Here is a 19,302-nt window from a genome sequence, read left to right on the forward strand (position 1 = left end):
TATTAATAAAGCATTAATTAATAAACTATATCTGAATACCCAATGGCTATAAACTTTCTGGCAAGATAACGGCTTCTAAGAATAGTTGTCCTCACTCGCCTGGTAGCATATTTGCACTCCATCCCCTTTGCACAGAATATAAATATGGAATCAATGCCATAGGAATTGCACTGCTTAAAAGCATGACTTACTTTTCAATGAATAGAGTGGCCACACACACAAAATGTCTGTGTTATTCTCTCAAACTTCCTGTAATAAGGCCTATGGGGTATTGACTCTTTTTAGTAGGCAGCCCCCTACCCAGGGCCAGATTAACAATGGGGCGAATGGAGCTTCAGCTCCAGGCCTCCACATAAAAATAGGCCCATCACCATGACAACATAATAATCTCCAGCTGGTCACATGGTAGGCCATAAATCCTAAGTATTAAAATTGCATTCCTATTTTACACATTTATGCAATTTTTGTACTTTTATATACTTAGGTAGACATTGTGGTGTATAGTGTATGGGTTCTACATGTCATTGGCCTCATGTCCTCCATTTCTCATAATAGGCCCTTAAACATTTTCAGCCACACGCCCATGAGACCCTTAATCCTTCCCTGCCCCTACCTCCTCCATTTTTCTCAGTAATTTTGTTACTGATTATGCAATTAATGTGATTGTCCATCCCACGTTACCTGGACACTGTAGATTTGTACACTTTACCAAGTGGCTGGAGACTCTCCACAAATTTGTGAGTCTCCCATAAATTCTCAGAGAGTGGCCAAGTATACTTTAAATTAAACTGTAAAACACATAGAAAACTTCTGTAGTATTGGATGGAATTTGCATTATAATTTAGCTGGCAGAGCTTTCCATATAAACAACATGCATCCAGCTTGGCAAGGGAAGCATATGCACCTGATTTACTCCTGGAGTGAAGAGCAGGGCCGTAGACAGCCGAGCCGAATCCCAGTACTTATCACCAAGTGCGGACTAATCGTGGGAGGTGTGGCCATGCCCCTAATAAATAAGAGGGTGGTGCCGAACAGGTGGGCGCAAATCCAGAGGGGTGGGGGTGAGAACAATGAAACAATATGCATCATAATGGCATGGGAAAGAACGTGTAACATTTTGGGGGCACAAGCACAATTGCTAATTATGGGCCTGATTCACACCTGATCACATGGCTGCACTGGCTATTATCGATAGACTGCACATGCGTACAGCCCTATGTTTCTTTTCAACTGAGCAACCCCATTACTGTTGAAACAAAACAATTGAGATTTTTAAACAAATTATATTTTGCTGCCCCTTAAAACCTTCTGACTGGTTTATTTTAAGATAGGCAGGCACCTGCACTGGGAATGTGATCCTCGTCACACTGAGCTTAAAAACAGTATTTACTGTACATTAAAAAGATTAAGCGTTGGTTCTTTACAACCACCCTGTGCTCCAACTACTCTGATTAAACTAATTAATTTACTGTATGGTTTTAAAATCACCAACAAAAAGAATATTAATATACAGTATATCATCATCATCATTATCATAACCTATATAATAAAAGAGCAACGGTTCCTCACCTCTAGTTGTAAAATTCAAGTGTTTTGTGTTCCGGAGGCCCCTAGATGGCGCCCAATGGAACAATTAAAATATTGTTCCACTCAGGCTGTTATGTTGTTTGGTCGTTTTGTCAGGCTGGGAATGTTGCCACAAAATAAAAGCAGAACACAAATCACAAAGGGCCTAATTCAGACCTGCTCGAGCGGCAGCATATATTCGCTTTCTAGCAAGCAGGTAAACGCTGCCCCCTCAATTATTTGTAAACATTTCTAAAAATATATTTTCTCAAGTTACATCGAGTATATCTAATTGACCACTTAACTACTTCTAAATACCTTTAAATCTTTCCATGCACCTTTCAGTTATTATTAGATTTCCAATGCTATAGCTATCTTCTAATGTCAAGATCATGCTAAATTAAGCTGCGTAAGACATGCATCCTTTAAAGCCACAGGTTGACTGATGGTGCCAGGCTATAAAGGCTGTCATTCATGACTCATCCTCACTAAGCTGTGGCATTAGCAAACTGCCTGAACCACTGATACTGGTGCCAGAGAGATGCAGTTTCTACCATGTTCCTCTGATTACATGAGCAGTTTCTATTAATGCTGCATTACTGACTCCGTTTAGTTGCACTTAAACATTTAATCTTCTTTTAACAACTACATGAAATTCTCTAGAACTGCTGTTTGTGCGAGAGCTAATTTGTTATTTGGAAAACTCTGAAAAGGACATAGGCATTGATTTTCTTGATTATATATCAGGGTTGCCTACCCTCCCGAAAATCTGGTCACCCTCCCGGCCCCCCGGAAAAGTGGGCAACCCTCCCGGATTGTGGGGGACCCCCGCTCCCCCCCCCCCCTGATTGTGGCTTCCCCCACCCCGGCCGCAGCGTTTAAATTACGTTTTCTGACGATCTGCAGAGAGGGGGCGGGGCCAAAGTGTCATTATCGCATTGTTTAGCCCTGCCCCCTCCGCGGAGATCGTCAAATTGATGCACTTTCCTTCATGGGGGCGGGGATTAATGATGTCACGTTTAAGCCCCCGCCCCCCGAACGCCTGCTGAAAGTCTCCTCTCCGGGCTTCTCCCAGAGAGGAGCTTTCTAAAGTCGGTAACCCTGTTATATATCACTGCATAATATAGCATTGTATTGCTATTTGTTGTTATTACAATATTTCTAATCAATGGCATAACTATAAAAAATGTACCCCTCCCCCAAAAGATTCAGGCGCCACCACCCCTTCCTATGCTAATTTTCAGGGGATTTCCCTATCCCTCCGGGCTCTAGCAGCAGCTCGTGGAGTCTGTCACATCTGCCCCCATTAAATATGTCCCTACTTAAATGGCTTCCATCTGCTCTAGCAACCATAACAACTGTCTCTTCTAAGACAGTGGCTATTTTGGGAGGGGCATTGACATGACAGACCCACCAGTAGTGAAAGGAGGCTTCAGGAAGGGGGGAATCCCCTGGCAACAAGAAGATAACAGACAGTGATAGCAATAGCCGCCACGGACTACCAGTGCCCACAATCCATGCAGCTCCTCCAAACCACAGCGGAGTCTATTGACACTTTTCTAATCATGATTATATTCATGTCTTTATTTGCTAGACATACAGATTAGTGCCGACAGCAAAAGTCTTTCTGTTTTGTATATATCACACTTGCTGACTCTATTGCTGCTCCTTCCGGGTCAGTTCAGCAGGGGGCTGTGGGGCCGAAAGGAGGGTGGGGCGGCTATTTTTTACCTGGGCCATGTCTGATGGAGGGGCCCTGGTCCTGCTTCCCTATTCCAAATTTCAGAGAGCCGGGCAGTTAGTGAGAGAGGACAGGCTGCTGCTGCATAGCCTTTCTCCCCAGCTCAGCACATGCTGCTCAGTCCATTTTACAGGGACCTGACCAACCCCTGTCAGGGGGTGGAGCTCTGTAAAAGTGAACAGTCATATTACGGGCATTGCAAAGCTGGGGCGGCCTCCCATCCACCCACTTTTCCTCTCATTTCATGTGTTGTGGAAAACTTGCCCACTTTTCCGGGTGTCTGGGAGTGCCACCCCATTCCAGGAGAGTAGGTCAGTATGGTACACATATATAAAATGAATGCTGCCACATGCTGTAGCTGATTCAATGTGCAATATAGTTAAAACCCGACAATGATCATTTTTCTCTTTTGTTTAAAATAAATTCCTAATGCTATCATGGATGCTTGAAAGCTGTAAGAGGTTTAATTTGGTGTGGGTCATACTGTATGCAACAGCTGTACAGATGTTACCCTCTGTATCTGTGGACGAGTGCAATGCACACTTACCTACCTTAAAAAAACTCCTGTCTGTCACATGTCGGAGGCTTACCTCCAGAGCAAGGAGCATCCGGCATCAAAGATGGGGCTGACTGGACAGCTTCTCAGGAGGAGGCGACAGGCTGAGTCTTAGGTGAAACCAAAGTTTCTGGTTAGTGCTGGTGGCTTGTGCAGGATGCAGCTGACTCTGGTTTCAGCAGGTGTCCTCTATACAGGGGGTGGCACCATGTTGGCAACCAGATCAGACCAAGTCTCCTGAGTTTCTCCACTAATGGTTCAGTCCTCTCTCTTAAAAGGAATCAGGTACTCAGCCTCATTGCCAGTACTTCTTTTTACTTACCTGTGTTAAGTTAAACTTCAGTCATGAGCCTCTGAGATTACTCTTGATATGCTGTTCCAGTTGCAGTCACATGTGCCTTGCAGTGCCCGCTGTCCAGTCGATGTTATCCTCGTGGTCATCTGTTTAGCTTCTGGAGGTTACCCCGATGCTGGCAGCCCTTAAAGCCACAGCTACCAAAGTATTTCCGTGTCCACAGTTATCACGTCTTCAGCGTTCACAGTTCTTAAAGCCGCAGTTACCAAAGTCTTTCCATTTCCAGTTATCAAGTCTTCAGCATCCACAGTTCTTAAAGCCACAGTTACCAAAGTCTTTCCGTGTCCAGTTATCAAGTCTTCAGCTTCCACAGTATCTTCAAACCACCGTTCCTAGTTATTCTTCAATTCACAACTACTGAGTCCAGTATCCTCTCCTTGTCTTTTCAAGTCTCAACAGCAAGTTTCTACAGTAACCTTCCTTGTCTCTTAAGTCTCAACCAGCAGGCGCTATTTCTTGCAATTCACTAGAGATTGGTTTTGATTGAAATTCATTATCATTTTCCTTCCCTCCATATTATGGGTGGTCCTGAGGCAGTGTGTCTGGAGTTGGATGGAATAAAACAGCGCAGCAGTGAACTCACATGTCTCTGTGTCCTTATGACTGGATTTACAAACATATGAACAAAACAGCTCTCAGCCCTAGAATCTTGGCAAATACACATTGCAATGCTGCAACAAGATAATGGGCCAGATGCACTAAGCTTCAAAAGTGATAAAATGGAGAGTGATAAACAGCCAGCCAATCAGCTCCTACCTGCCATGTCACAGGCTGGGTTTGAAAAATGTCAGGTAGGAGCTGATTGGTTGGTTGTTTATCACTCTCCATTGTATCACTTTTGAAGCTTAGTGCGTCTGACCCACATTCTTTCTGGATTGGGATGAGAATGCCAAAGAGTGAAGGTTCTTTTTAGTATCATTTCACACATCTTCAACAATACCTGCCTCTTGTAGCAGTGAGCCTTGAGTGTGAAGTAATAGCCTTATAGGCATCCTATCTATCATATCTGATTCTTCCTACAAGTAGACTTTGCCGGGACAGATGTGAACTGCATTACTTCTAAGCATGGCTGGGTCAGGCTGTACCTTGTACATGACTTTTAAGAAATCTTTTAGTAGAAATTATAGATTTTAAGGGCCTGGGGTCAAATGTAAGTGTGAGATATTGGGAGAGTTTTTCCAATTGATAAAGCGGCAATCATTTACATGGCAAAATCAACATGTTTTTTCTGTGTAAATGATTGCTGTTTTCAAAAAATGTCCATCTAGTTTTAAAGGAATGAAGCATTGGAATGATTTAGAACTGATATATCATACTTACCTTGCAGCCCCTTTGTGGTCCACAACTCCATACACATATAGGAACCTACACTCATCAAACTTGGAACATGTTACATTTTCAGGTGCTGATTGTGGGCACTGATAACAACACCAAATGGCCTTAGTTTCCTAAGCTCTGCTCTTTCATATGGGAATGTCTGGGATGAGAGATCCATTCATATTCCTCCATCTATGCTGGCAGGGCTTGCATTAAAATCCCAGCGATGTAAACATGCACAGCCTCATGTGACAGTGTATATGTTACTGCTCGCTGGTAGAGACACCTGTTTTTTGGAGCAACTTTCCCTGCACTGGTACAATACTGAATTCTAGTTTGATATCCTCCACCACGACTCAAGTTGGATACCCACTTAATGAATAGATCCCTTACTTGATTGTTATAGTTTGATCCATTTTCACCACCGTTGGAGCTCCTATTTTGTTTTAGAAAAAGTATACACAATATTCCAGTTACGTTAGCTTTACAGTAGCGGCGCTGCTGTATTACCACAAGGCAGTTACAGTAGACAAATGGCTGCAGTTAGTCAATAGGCCAACAAATGAAAACGCTTGCTTAGCTCCAGTTGGGGCCGGAAGTAAGCAGTGTAATATAGCTTCCATTAGCATTGATATTATGTGTGTGTGTGTGTGTGTGTGTATTTTAAATGTGTCCCTTTATATGCCTCAATCTAAAATTCCAAAGCCTGGGGCTTTAATCATTACATTTGGAACCTCTGACTCATGAGAACATCCACTCCCACTGGCATTTAAAGTCTCTGCCAACCTGGAGCAAACTGCTGATGCCCTTGCCAAGTTTACTCAGAATATCATGTCAGGGTAAATACAAAAGAAAATCCATTAATATTTTGCTTAGTATAGCAGGTTGTGTGTTCAAACATAACTGTGCATATTATATTCCCTGGGAATCTTATATATCAGGTTGGACATAAGCTATGTTGACCAAATTAGTCTTCTCTTTATGTTTCGTTCTCGTTTACAGAATGTGATGAATCCTCTAAAAAAAAAAGTTTCACTGCTCTGATAAACTCAGACACCATATAGGGAAGTGTAAGCCATTTCACAGTACACAGTGAGTCTTCCCTTAATATATCAGCAACTGCAGGCATGCTGATTTCTTGGCAGCGGTGGATGTTCTCTGAAACAGGGTAAAGTGTTTGTCACATTCTTTTGAGAGATATACAATGAAGATCGGAGTCCGTACAACTGCAGAGAAGCAGAAAAACTGAGGATAGAAGTTAGGTGCATTATTGTCCACAGTAGCTCTCTACATACTGAGTGCACATGGTTGCTAAGCATAACTTGCAACCATTGTGCAGCCTCTGGTTCTATAACAAACAGCTTTAAAGAGTTATGTTTAGAAATCCCACCCTACCACTTTCCCCCATTCCCCCAAACAATTAAGGAGGCAAGGCTTTCACAGTGTTTTCCTTTAGTAAAATCCTGCTATTACAAACAGTACTGTATATTCATAGATTAAATGCATATAAGCCATTCCATGGAAAGATATATAAAGCTATAGGTGGCCATACACTAAGGCGATTTACATGCGATATACTCACTTTTTTTGTGATTATGGCGATAAATCGCTTAAAAATGTCCATATCACATGCTGTTGACATGAGGGCCGATACGATGCCTGGTCCCATGCGCATCGCATTGGAGCTTCAGGGTTGCATGGGCTGCAGGATAGATAAGTCCGATCGCCAAGTGGGGGTGAATTAAAGTGGGCCTGCGCATACTGGTTCCTTTACTAGTTCCTTCATATTTAAATGATTATTTCTTATATACAGGTAGGGTTCCAAGAAGCTATACCCCACTCTGATTGTCAGTATGACAGAAGCCTGCGGTAAATGCCTAATAGTTGTACATTATTAAATATGCTGTATGATACATTCACTACTGAAGATAGTCTCACCCATTATGTGCATTGCAATGCTACTTAGGATGAATAAAGCCTTTATCAGTTGCATTCTACCAGTATGATTGATGTATTGGTAATTGAATGTACGTACATATGCGTGGAATGCTGCGGCTGACCAGGATCACACAAGTATATTATATAGGGACGAAACCAGGATTCCTCTAACCCCTAGTCAATTGAGGCATTGAACAGTAAAATCGGGTCAATTGAGAAATTTAACATTGTTCCCTATGGGAAATCGCGGGCATCGCGTCGGTCGCGTCGCACCCGATTTTTTAGTGCATTCAATGCCCGCGATGACAGCGATGGGCGCCGTGCTAGGTAAAGAGTACCCATTTTTCTCTTAAAAGGTTGACATGCACTATGTCAACACTGACAAAAGGTTGACACAAGCAATAGGTCGACATGGCAATGGCCGACACATGAAAAGCTCGACAGGAGTTTTAAATTATTTTCTCATTCACATAACTTGTTCATAATTTACGAGTCGCGTGGACTAAAATTGGGAATGGTGAAATGTGCGAGGGTAAGCGTTACATTAATTGGGGATCCATGTCTAAAAATGTCGACAAAGACACTGATAAAATGTGAATATCTCATGTCGACTTTTTCATGTTGACCATCCCCACGGTAAAACTGCGCTTGTGTCGCCATTTTGTCCATGTTGACATAGTGCTGGCTACCCTTTTTCCTGTGTCGACCTTGTCATCGTCAACCAATAGTGGTCGACCTAATTACTGTTGATCTAATGATTCACACCAGATTCGGGGAGTGTAGAGATTTGCTGCCAGTGCCAGGAGACAGAGATGGGGAAAAAAATCGATCTGGAGAGCTGCGAAGGAGTGAGATTCATTGGAAACAAATCTGAAAGCCATCAGGAAACATGCAGTGTGACTGATTTCTAGGCCAATAATAATTGTAATACACTTTCACAACAAATGATGTGCTCTGTTTCTTTTCATTGGTGCACCAACCACAGATTTCCCAATTTAAGACTGCTCTGGATTTTAGGTATACAGTACATCGAAGAAAAATACATGTACACGCGCTAGAAACAATGTATAAAATATATTTTAGAGTTTATTTAGACAAATGTAATTTTCACTGGCCAGTGATACTGATAGATATTAAAAACCATTAAACATATATTATAAATGACTAAACATCAAAAAAAGAAGAAAAATATTAATACAAATAAACAATATAAAAATGCATACACAATTGCCTCAAGATTATGTTATTGTGTGGCCTCTGTAAATTGAGTTGTATCCAGATATTATTGGATCCTTCCTGTTGACAGTATGTCGGCCATTTTTGAGGACACTGCCTAGTACACAGGAGAATTCAGTACAGTCCACTGTCTGGCTAGACTGCACCCAACTCCTAGTTGGTATGCAATTCTAAAACAAAAGGAACATTTGCTCCTTTAAAAAACAAAATAGTGTAAAAAGTTCCCAGTATTTGTTTGCTGTTGGCTGTCAAACTACTTGTATTTATGATGCTGATTAAAAGTTTTGACAGTACTTGCTTTTCCTGTAGGCAGGTGAGGGGATCACGTTCTGAAGCACCAGAAAGAATGGTAGGATGGTTTTGTAGTCATATGACGCATTTCTCCGCCTCCTGTGAGGTGTCAGCAGCTTCATCAGATGATGATTAAGCGCCGTTTTCCACTATACAGTACATCGAACTTAGGCCCTCATTCAGTTTGGCTCGGTAAGTTGCGAACATCACACCTTACCGAGTGCCTGAGATGCCGCCCTCCAAAATACCCCCGCTGCCAAATCTCCTTGGAAACATGCGAGGGGATGTATATGAGACCCCACCTCCTCGCATGAGCCGCTAGCAGGAGAAATTGTTCAATGGTCGCCGAACATCAAATGATTTGTCCTACCTTCACAACTAAAAGTCAGTCTCAACTGACTTCAGGGACGTGCAGTCAGGGGAGGCAGGGGAGGCAGTGCCTCCCCTGTCATAAATGGTTAAAATAATAAAAAAAATACAAAGAAAATACTTATGACACATATTCTGTGTTGTAAGTATTTGCTTTATATTCTAATAATTTTTGGTACTTGTGAGTTATCCGGGCGTCCGATTTTGTACTTACGATTTGCATGCGATTTGCATGCGATATCGCATACGATATCGCATACGATATCGGATCCGATTTGCGATTTACAAGCGATTTACATGCGATTTAGCATGCGATTTGCATAAGATTTGCTGTTCATTTCATTACCCCACTATCCCCAAAGTGTGTCTATCAACGTGAACCCGAAGCGTGGCGAGCGCAGCGAGCCCGCGAGGGGCGGCGGTACGTGTCCTCCGACCTTTTCATGCCCTACTATCCACTAGGGCGTGGAGTGAGAATAGAATAGTGTGGCGAGCGCAGCGAGCCACCGAGCCCGAAGCGTGGCGAGCGCAGCGAGCCCCGCGAGGGGACGCGGACACCTGTGAAGCCCGCAAGGGCACGCGGATACCTGTGAAGGTGTCCGCGTCCCCTCGCGGGGCTCGCTGCGCTCGCCACGCTTCGGGCTCGGTGGCTCGCTGCGCTCGCCACACTATTCTATTCTCACTCCACGCCCTAGTGGATAGTAGGGCATGAAAAGGTCGGAGGACGCGTACCGCCGCCCCTCGCGGGCTCGCTGCGCTCGCCACGCTTCGGGTTCACGTTGATAGACACACTTTGGGGATAGTGGGGTAATGAAATGAATAGCAAATCGGTACTTGTGAGGCTCCCGATTTTGTACTTACGATTTGCATGCGATTTGCATGCGATATCGCATACGATATCGCATGCGATCTAGTACCAAAATCGGACGCCCAGATAACTCACAAGTACCTAATTTTTACTACAGCATTTTCTTTTAATATTGGTTTCGGAGGCACTGAGTGCAGTGCCTCCGGCTCTCAATGTAAAAGACCCAGAAAGAGGGGACGGGTAGGGGGCGGGCCAGAGCATCGGGCAGTAAAAGCTCATTAGAAAAGCTGTAAAAGCGGCACCTATAGCAATGCCTCAGTGACAGGGACGTGCATTATGCCTATATGAAAGCACGCCCCTGTCACTGAGGCAGATGTGATTGGGCATCAGATGTTCCTGCAGCATCAAGCCACCAAGGAACAATCTGCAGTCACTTACCCACTCCCCTTCTTCTTCCCGGGAGGACAGTTGAGTTTCCCTGCCAGCCACCTAGACCTACAGCTGGCGTGCCGAACGGGACCTCCACTCAGGACCGACAATTACAACAGCCACATAGAGAGCGACATGGCAGCACAGTGCATCCCAGAACCCCGTTGTGTGCCAGCAACCCACTCCCAAGAAACTGCTGAGCGCCAGCAACCCCAGATGTAGCACCCTGTCTGGTGCTGGCAAACCTGCTCACAGCACCCCGCTCTCATGCCACCGCTGTGCGCGGCAACCGCGCTCCCTGGACACTGCGAGCACCGGCAAACCCACTTCTAACGCCGGACCCTGGGCACCCCCTGCATCCACGGCTGAAGAGTATAGCAGCGCACTGTTGGTACATTAAGGTGAGGAGGACTTACTCGGGGGCGAGCGCCGGATTCTTCTTCTAGTAATCACCGGTGTGAGCAGAGCAGTACAGGAGCAAGCAGCGCTGCTGAGGAAGAAAAGTAGACTTGTCCTGAGGTAAGGCACCTGTGGATGTACCCACGGACCGCTGCGCTGCTTGCTCCTGTACTGCTGCTGCAGGCACCGGTGATAACTAGTAGGTGTTTGCGACGCTGGAGACTGGTGTGACACTGCCCGACATTGTTCCCGCTGAGGAGAGGTCAGTTTAATGATGGGGAAATCATTAACTATATTTTAAAAGGAGGGAGTGGGAAAAGCTAATTATTTTATATATATATATATATATATATATATATATATATATATAGTGGGGGTGAGTGGGGAGCATTAAATATTTAAGGTTTGGGGGTTAGGGATGATATGAGGAGTTGATATAATGAGTTGGTCTGAGAGGGGAATATATATATGGTACATAAGATACTGTACCACAGCAGTCAGAATGCCAGTGGTCAGAAGAAGAGAATCTCATCAGGGGCTCAGCAAGTTAACCCATCCTCACCTATAACCTGACAATAACCCACCCCTCTACTGCCTAAACCTAACATCCATATCCCAATACTAATCCTAACCCTAACCCCCCTGCCCACAGCCAACCCTAAGTTCCCCCATTGGTGCCTAAACCCAACCCCCCACTCCTTCCTCGGCCACACGCAAGCAAGCCCAATTGAGGTGCAAACTGTTGGTACTGTATGTATTGGTATATATATATATACAACCTGCACATGGGGAGTAGGCCCAGCATGGGATCCGGTGCTAGCAGGATGGCCTCTGTTTTAAGTGCCCCGGGCACCTCATAGACTTGATCCAGCCCTGCACACAGAGGGCCAGATAGATAGATAGATAGATAGATAGATAGATAGATAGATAGATAGATTCAAGATGACCACCGCAAACTCTGGCTCTGATACTAGCCAGTGCCTCACCTGCCACTGAACTCACCGCACGTCACTGACTGACTTTTATATGCGAGCGTCGGGACGAAGCCCCTGGCAGGCATTGGCCCGCACACATACCCATGGGAACGATCATCATTTTCACGGGGATGCCCATAAAACGCTGGGCGTTATCATGGTCCAACACTGTCATCCCCCCCATCTGCCATGGCCCTCCCTCCCAACTGCGAACGGCCCGGCGAGTGTATAACTTCCCGCCACCGGTCGCTGTCAGGGTTTGCACGTGTGCAGAAATGCACATGCACACACCCTGACCTTCGGCCCCTTAATTATGAAAGTGTGAGACTGTGAAGCTAATTTGAAAGAGAGTTGGAGAATAGTGACTTGAGTTTAAATAAATAAATACTTGACTTGCTCCTTTGGGTGCCATGTGATTGCTGCTGCTACGCAAAATACTTTATCCCCCCCCCCCCCTAGAGTTGAGGTGCAGTGTAGGCAATATTTACTTCCACCCATAAACTGAAAATATCCCAGGATCAGCCTTTAAATTAAACAGAAAAAGTGTTGAAACTATTCAACAGATATGAACAAATGTTGCGGTTAATGCCTAGATTTCATAAATACTGTACCCAAACTTTTTTTTTTTAGGTTATTGTCTTGTATCAGACTACATGAGACAAAATTCCAGCACTCTAGTGTATAACATGTGCGCTACACAAAGGCTGACAGGAGTTGATCCCCTTGAACAAATGTTAGAGCACACAAAACTGCATCCAGTTACACGGCCTGGACAACAATTCTCAGCTCCCTTTTTTTCATTGGGCTATTTTTGGCATAGGCTTCTGTTGATTGCAAAGGTTTAGCCCTCCCAGTTTTTTTGGCAAACCCACGTCCTTGTTCAAAGACTTGCATTTGTTATGCATTGTACAGGCGTATGATTAACGGGTGGGAGGGTGACCCGTGGAATAGGGTGAGAGGAGATAGACTGCAGAGGAGTTGCAGTAAGAAGCTCCCCACTGTGTGGTCTGACTCCTCAGGAAGAAAGTCAGAAGAGAAAGGGAACGCTCTAGTAACCTAATAGCTGTGCAGTGCATCCATTCTCATTGTGTAATGCACTGACAGATCCTACCAGGAGGAAACCCTTGATGCATTGGAAGACAGAGATTTCCAGTACTATATCGAGTTCAGAGGAAACAAGTGTCAGGCGTCCTGTACAGCAGCAGCAGCAACAGCAACAGCCAGGGAGGAGCTGAATCCCCCCTATCTCTTGGGATAACCCCTTTCCCGACTTTCTGCTTGTGGTTTGTTATTGCAGAACAGCTACAATATTGATATAGAGAAGAGAGCATTGAGACATTAGGAGGGAAGCCTAGCCATGGAGGGAAGCCCCATTCCCGTTGTTACCGTCCAGACCGTCCCATATGATGACCAGAAACCAGGGAGCAATGGCTTCAGAAAGCCGACAGCCGTGTTTGAAAGCAAGAAGAACTATTTGCAGAACTTTATTCAGAGTGTGCTGTCCTCCATAGACCTGCGGGACCGCCAAGGCTGCACCATGGTGGTGGGCAGCGATGGCAGGTACTTCAGCAAGACTGCCACCGAGGTCATTGTACAGATGGCAGCGGCCAACGGGGTAAGGCAGGCGCTGTCTGTCACTGGTGCAGATACCTACTACCTCACTGTTCCTGCATAATTGCATATTGCTTACTTTGGCATAGATGCCAGCTCTGTTGCTTTACACTGACGAGCTGACACTTAATAATTACTTCATTACATAGTAATTACTTACACAAGGTTTAAAGTGTTGTTCATTTGATCTTCTTTATGTTTAATTTTACAGGTAGAAGTCTTACTATATGCATTGTGACATCGTTGATAACTATGCATGTATATATGTATATATATTTATTTATTTTAATGATTGCATATTTCTGCAATTTGCTGCACAATTTTAATTATTCATTGCAGTATATTTTATGTCAGTCATGGAATTTACTAAAACCATCATAATATAGGAAAATGTAGGCTGGTGTAGGTATATGTTATTGACATTTAGACATTGGGCTTGATGCACTAAAGCAAATATGCAGTAAAAACCCAATTATCTGTGTTTTTACCGCATTTTTGTACGCAGTAAAGCCCGCATGTCAGGTTACCGCAATGGTAACCCGGCTATGGGGTTCTTATTGCGACTTCCGACACCCCACATGGATCCCTGCCGCCCCGCATGGTCCCCTGCCAGTCCCACCTCACCTGTTTTCTGTGCAGCCTCCCACTGTGCTGCCAGAACTAGGACCTACTCCTTCCTAGCACCTTCCGGGTGCAGGGAGAAGGTGGCGGAGCCCCGCAGCAGCAGGAGGGTGGAGCGAAATATGCGGCGGAGCAGTGGCACGTCATCCCTATAATGTAAACAGGACCCGGGTTGCTCAACCCGTGTTATCTATTTACACTGCCCAGCATCCCTGGGAAAACCCTTCTTTTAACCTGGGTGGGAATGCAGCATTGCTGGACCCCCGGTTATTTGTGCGGTGTGAAAGGGGTATTAGTGTACATTTGATTACATGGGAATTTGTTACTGCCACAAATAGCGGACATAAGAAATTAGAATTACCAGGTGTGAAACACAATCATTTTTAAATATGCCCCTACACCCCTTTCACCTCTGTTTCTGCCCCTCTTCATACAGGTCTACTAGCACCCTGTGAAAGAAAGTTTGGAGTGCCACACTCCCCCAATCACAAAGTATTCCCCTCAGGGAAAAAAACTCATTGTCCCCCACACAATTTTGGTATGCAGGAAAACCTACATGCCATGTTTTCTCTGGGGGGGTGGGGGGGGGGGGGGTGGTTGCGATTCCCCAATAGAAGCCTATGGGCTTCGCAACGCATGTAAGTGAATGTAAGTGTGCTCGGGGAGTTAGCGTTAGGCTGGGGGAGGGTGGGGGTAGGTTTAGGTTTAGGCACTAGCAGGGGACTTAGGGTTAGGCCGCAGGGTTGTGGGTAAGATAGGTTAGGGTTAGCCACCAGCAAGTAGGGGGCAGGGGGAAATGAGAATACTTATTGGCTCCTGTCAGGATTCCCTTTTCGCAATGTTGGCACCAGTATTCTGTTCGCCAGCATCCCGTCTTTCAGTCTTCCCTTTTTATTCCTTTTAGATGATGTGTGGAAGTAAAAATATGACAACAGTGGGGAACTGCTGGGGTAAAGGCCCCCATACACTTGTGCTAGCATCACATGTGATACCCTAGCAAGTGACCCGACAGTTCTCCGGCGGCTGGGTCACGCACTTTATATCGTATGTGGTCTTTTTGCATGCAATATATTGGGGCTGCGGATACAATAATTCTATAGTGCAGGCCATACGATCTCCGGCTCTGATCCAATTGTAAAATACCTTGATTTATCGGTTCGATACGTCAGCATCGTCCAAAATCACCCTAGTTTATGGGCACTTTAAGTGAGCAAGGGAGGTTACTGCCCTGGCAAAGCTGACTGAGCCAGATTGGGTGCATGTAAATGTTGGTAATTGTGGTGTGGTTAGCATTACTCCCTGTACTGCGGTCATAAGTTCATCCAAGGCACTATCTATGTGGTGTATGTTTTCAAAGAGCTTGTGTTGTTTTCCCCCATGAAAACAACAGCAAAAAACACTACATACTACTGTGCACATTCGTGGGCGCTCGGTATTTGCCCAGTGAGCGGGTCTGAACCAGGTTCATGGACAGAATTTAGGCATTTAATAGATAGACAGTTTGAGTACTGTGCTATCCAGATTAAGACCTCTCAGGTGTTCTAATAACCAGAACTGGACTGAAGCACACCGAGGGCTGATGTTATAGCATGGAGCAGCATTGGGTGCCTCTGTCATAATAACAATCAGACTCAAACTGGTCAGCAGAGGGCTGAAATTCCTCAGAAATCAGAACTCTTTGGCCATCCACTTAGGGCAATCCGAGGGCACCAGATGATTGATGCATGCTGAATTATGTCATCGCGGCTCTAAGCCCCTTGCTCCCGATGACGTAATTGCGAGTGCCCCCTGCACCTCATCCAATAGTGACCCCCATCAGCCCCCCCCTTCTGCTACATCAAACCTGCTGGCCCTGCTCCCTGCTGCACAGAGCTGGCTGATGTCTCCCAGAGAGAGCAGACAGAAAGTCAAAGAAACTGTTAATAAATAAATAAGCATCCCTGCTATGATCTTGGTAGAAGATAGGACCTTTTCCATCATGCATTGGGTCCGTCTACCTGGAGGGGGAATATAAACCTGTGGCGGGCGAAACGAGCCACCGTGCCCAAAACGTAATGAGTGTTCACTGCAGCTGAAATAAAAGAAAATGACCTACACCAACCTAAATTACAGGCAACGCCTCACCTCACGTCAAATCCGGGTCCTTTCCGCAAAGGGAAAATAGTCACAACCCCATAATCTTAGGCTATTTCAAGTTAATGTTATTCTAAATTGATGATCCTGCGTAGTATAAAATATCTGTCTGGCTTGTTATGCCCATGCAATATACTGTAGCTAGGTCTGTGCAAATGAAAGTTTCTATCAAAACTCTGCAAGTTAATCTTTCTTTACCATCATACTGTAATCTGGATGCAACTTTCCCAGAGCAAGGATCAATAATGCCTACTGATCTTTAAATCAGAATAGAGGCTTGTGCTGATAGGGATGCTGGGGAAGACAGCACTAGTGCCTTCTAAAGCCTATTTCATGTCATTACTTGTGTCTTTTTAGCTGTATTACTTTGTATGATTACAGTATAGTGGGTCGGCAATGTCTAGGTCAACACCTGGAAATGGTCGACATACCATAAGTGGACTCGTTGCACTCACCATGCTTCAGGCACAGTGTTTCGCTGCACGCGGCACACATATTCTCACTGTATGAACCAAGTCCGTCTACACCCAAAAAAATGTGAAAAACATGTGTAGACCTTTTGAGTGTCGACCATGTCCATGTCAACCTTAAGCTTCTGTCTATGCCAATTTATGGTATGTCGCCCATATAGAGGTCTGGACCTAGCGACTGTCGACCTCCTAGACATTGTAGATGTAGGGACCGTATACCCTTTCTTCAGGCATATAAAAAACTGGCAGTCTATTTGACAGCTGTGTTTGAGAGGTTGAATGTTGGCCATACATGGCAGGTTTTGCACAATTTTATAATTAAACAAAGAAGAACAAAGCTCATCCATTTCCGGATATTTTATTATTACTAAGGGAGGGAAGGAACTAGTGGGTGTGTAGTAAAGGCTGGTTCTGTCTCCCAGGGATGCAGACTGTTCAGTGCATATGCAGAGGGAACATGTCATTTGGCAGCTGCAAATATGTAACCACAACAATGCAGAGTCATTAAATGCAGTTAAAACCAGCTGTGCGCAACATCCATAGAAGGATATACAATAGATTTTCCCATTTCAGCTACTGGATCAGCAATTATACTATTGACTAGCGTTTGTCCGTGACTTTGATCGCGTGGGTTTGTTACTGCTCAGTAGTAAGTACACAATGGCCCTTATTTATTTATTTATTTATTTATTAGCAGTTTCTTATATAGCGCACACAGATTCCGCAGCGCTTTACAGAGAATATTTGAACATTCACATCAGTCCCTGCCCCAGTGGAGCTTACAATCTATATTCCCTACCACATGTACACGCATTCATTCTAGGGTTAATTTTCTTTGGATCCAATTAGCCTACCAGTATATTTTTGGATTGTGGGAGGAAACCGGAGTACCTGGAGGAAACCCACGCAAGTACGGGGAGAATATACAAACTCCGCACAGTTAGGGCCATGGTGGGAATTGAACCCATGACCTCAGCGCTGTGAGGCAGTAATGCTAACCATTACACCGTCCGTACTGCCACTGTCCGAATCTGATTGCAGTACAAATTTGTTCTCAAAATGGGCAAAACCATGTGCACTGCAGGTGGGGCAGATGTAACATGTATAGAGAGCGTTCGATTTGTGGGGAGTTATTTTGTTTCTGTGCAGGGTAAATACTGGCTGAATTATTTTTGCACTGCAATTTGTACTGGGATCAGATCTGAATGAGGGCCAATGAGTGTAAAGCATCTGATTTGTCTTTTGTTGTTCCTCTCCATTATGTCCCACTAAGATAATGCATACCTTTGTTTCTAGGTCACTATGCTATATAATAGTAAATACTTGATCCAAATTCATCCAGTAGTTTTTGCGTGATGCTAGAATGAACAAACGGACAAAAAAAATTTTTTTTTGTGGTCTCCATAATGCATGAACAGGGCAGGATGCTATAACATCCGCGCTTTCTGTCCGCCGCACATCGCCGGCTGCCGCACACCTAATTATTGCATATGCTGTAACATATGCGATAATTATGGCAAAGGACAGCTCTTGCGTTAAGAGCTGTCCTTTGCGATCTTGCCGGCGATGTGCTGCGGGTCTCGGCGGCTCCCCCCTCCCTACATTACCCGGGGCTGCTGCCAGCTGGCCTCTCCTCCTCCTCCCTGCACCCGGAAGAGGATACAGTGCAGGGAGGAGGTCACAGGTCCAGGCAGAACAGTGCTCTGCTGCCTAGACACAGCAGGTGAGGGGAAAGGGGGGGTGTAGACACGAGGCGGCGGGGGTCCGTTCTGGGCAGCGTGGGTCGCGTTAAGGAGCCCATAACGGGGTTTTTACCGCATTCTTGCTCACAGTCCCTAGAAGTATATTTCTCAAAAAATGCTCTAAGATGCACTAAGCCTCAAAAGTGATAAAATGGAGAGTGATAAACAATCAACCAATCAGCTCCTGCCTGACATTTTTCAAACCCACTCTGGGCCATGGCAGTTAGCAGCTAATTGGTTGGTTGTTTATCACTCTTCATTTTATCACTTTTGAAGCTTAGTGCATCTGGCCCACAACCCTTACAGTTTTATTATATGTATTAATTTATAATGGGGGTTGCCCATCTGTATATACCATTGGAGGCACGGTATTATATCATTTGGCAAGTGACAAATGGGGCCGACACACAGGGCAATGAGAGCATTGTGCTGAGCGATCTAGTTAAGCACAGATCGCTCAGCACAGATAGCTCAAAACACAACACTGCACCTGCGCTGTGTGATCTGTCACTGCTCACGGCGAAGATTAGATTTATATGGCATGCATACCGCACGTGCCATGCATCGCTGTAGCTATATGACCCCTACATACGCAGCAATTTTGGGTCAGTTTCTAAGTGATCTAGTCAAATCCTGTCAGATTGCTTAGAAAATTACCAAAAAATTGTTCCGTGTGTAGGCCCCATTAAGGTGGCCATACAGCCGGACCATTTGGAATTTTTAAGATTTCAGACACAATTTTCCTT

At 44.8% G+C, this 19,302-nt stretch overlaps 1 protein-coding gene across 1 annotated transcript in view; it reads left to right on the plus strand.

Moving 5' to 3' along the window:
• The first annotated feature begins 12,870 nt into the window (after positions 1-12,870).
• Positions 12,871-19,302, plus strand: part of PGM5 (phosphoglucomutase 5) — a 118,079-nt gene continuing 111,647 nt past the window's right edge. The window contains exon 1 of the mRNA XM_083186061.1: positions 12,871-13,594. Coding sequence (XP_083042187.1) covers positions 13,337-13,594 — 258 coding nt within the window. The 5' untranslated portion in view covers positions 12,871-13,336. The remainder of the gene's footprint in view (positions 13,595-19,302) is intronic.

The sequence above is a fragment of the Crinia signifera genome, chromosome 1 (genome assembly GCF_055691185.1).
Source record: "Crinia signifera chromosome 1, ASM5569118v1, whole genome shotgun sequence".
NCBI classification, from domain to species: domain Eukaryota; kingdom Metazoa; phylum Chordata; class Amphibia; order Anura; family Myobatrachidae; genus Crinia; species Crinia signifera.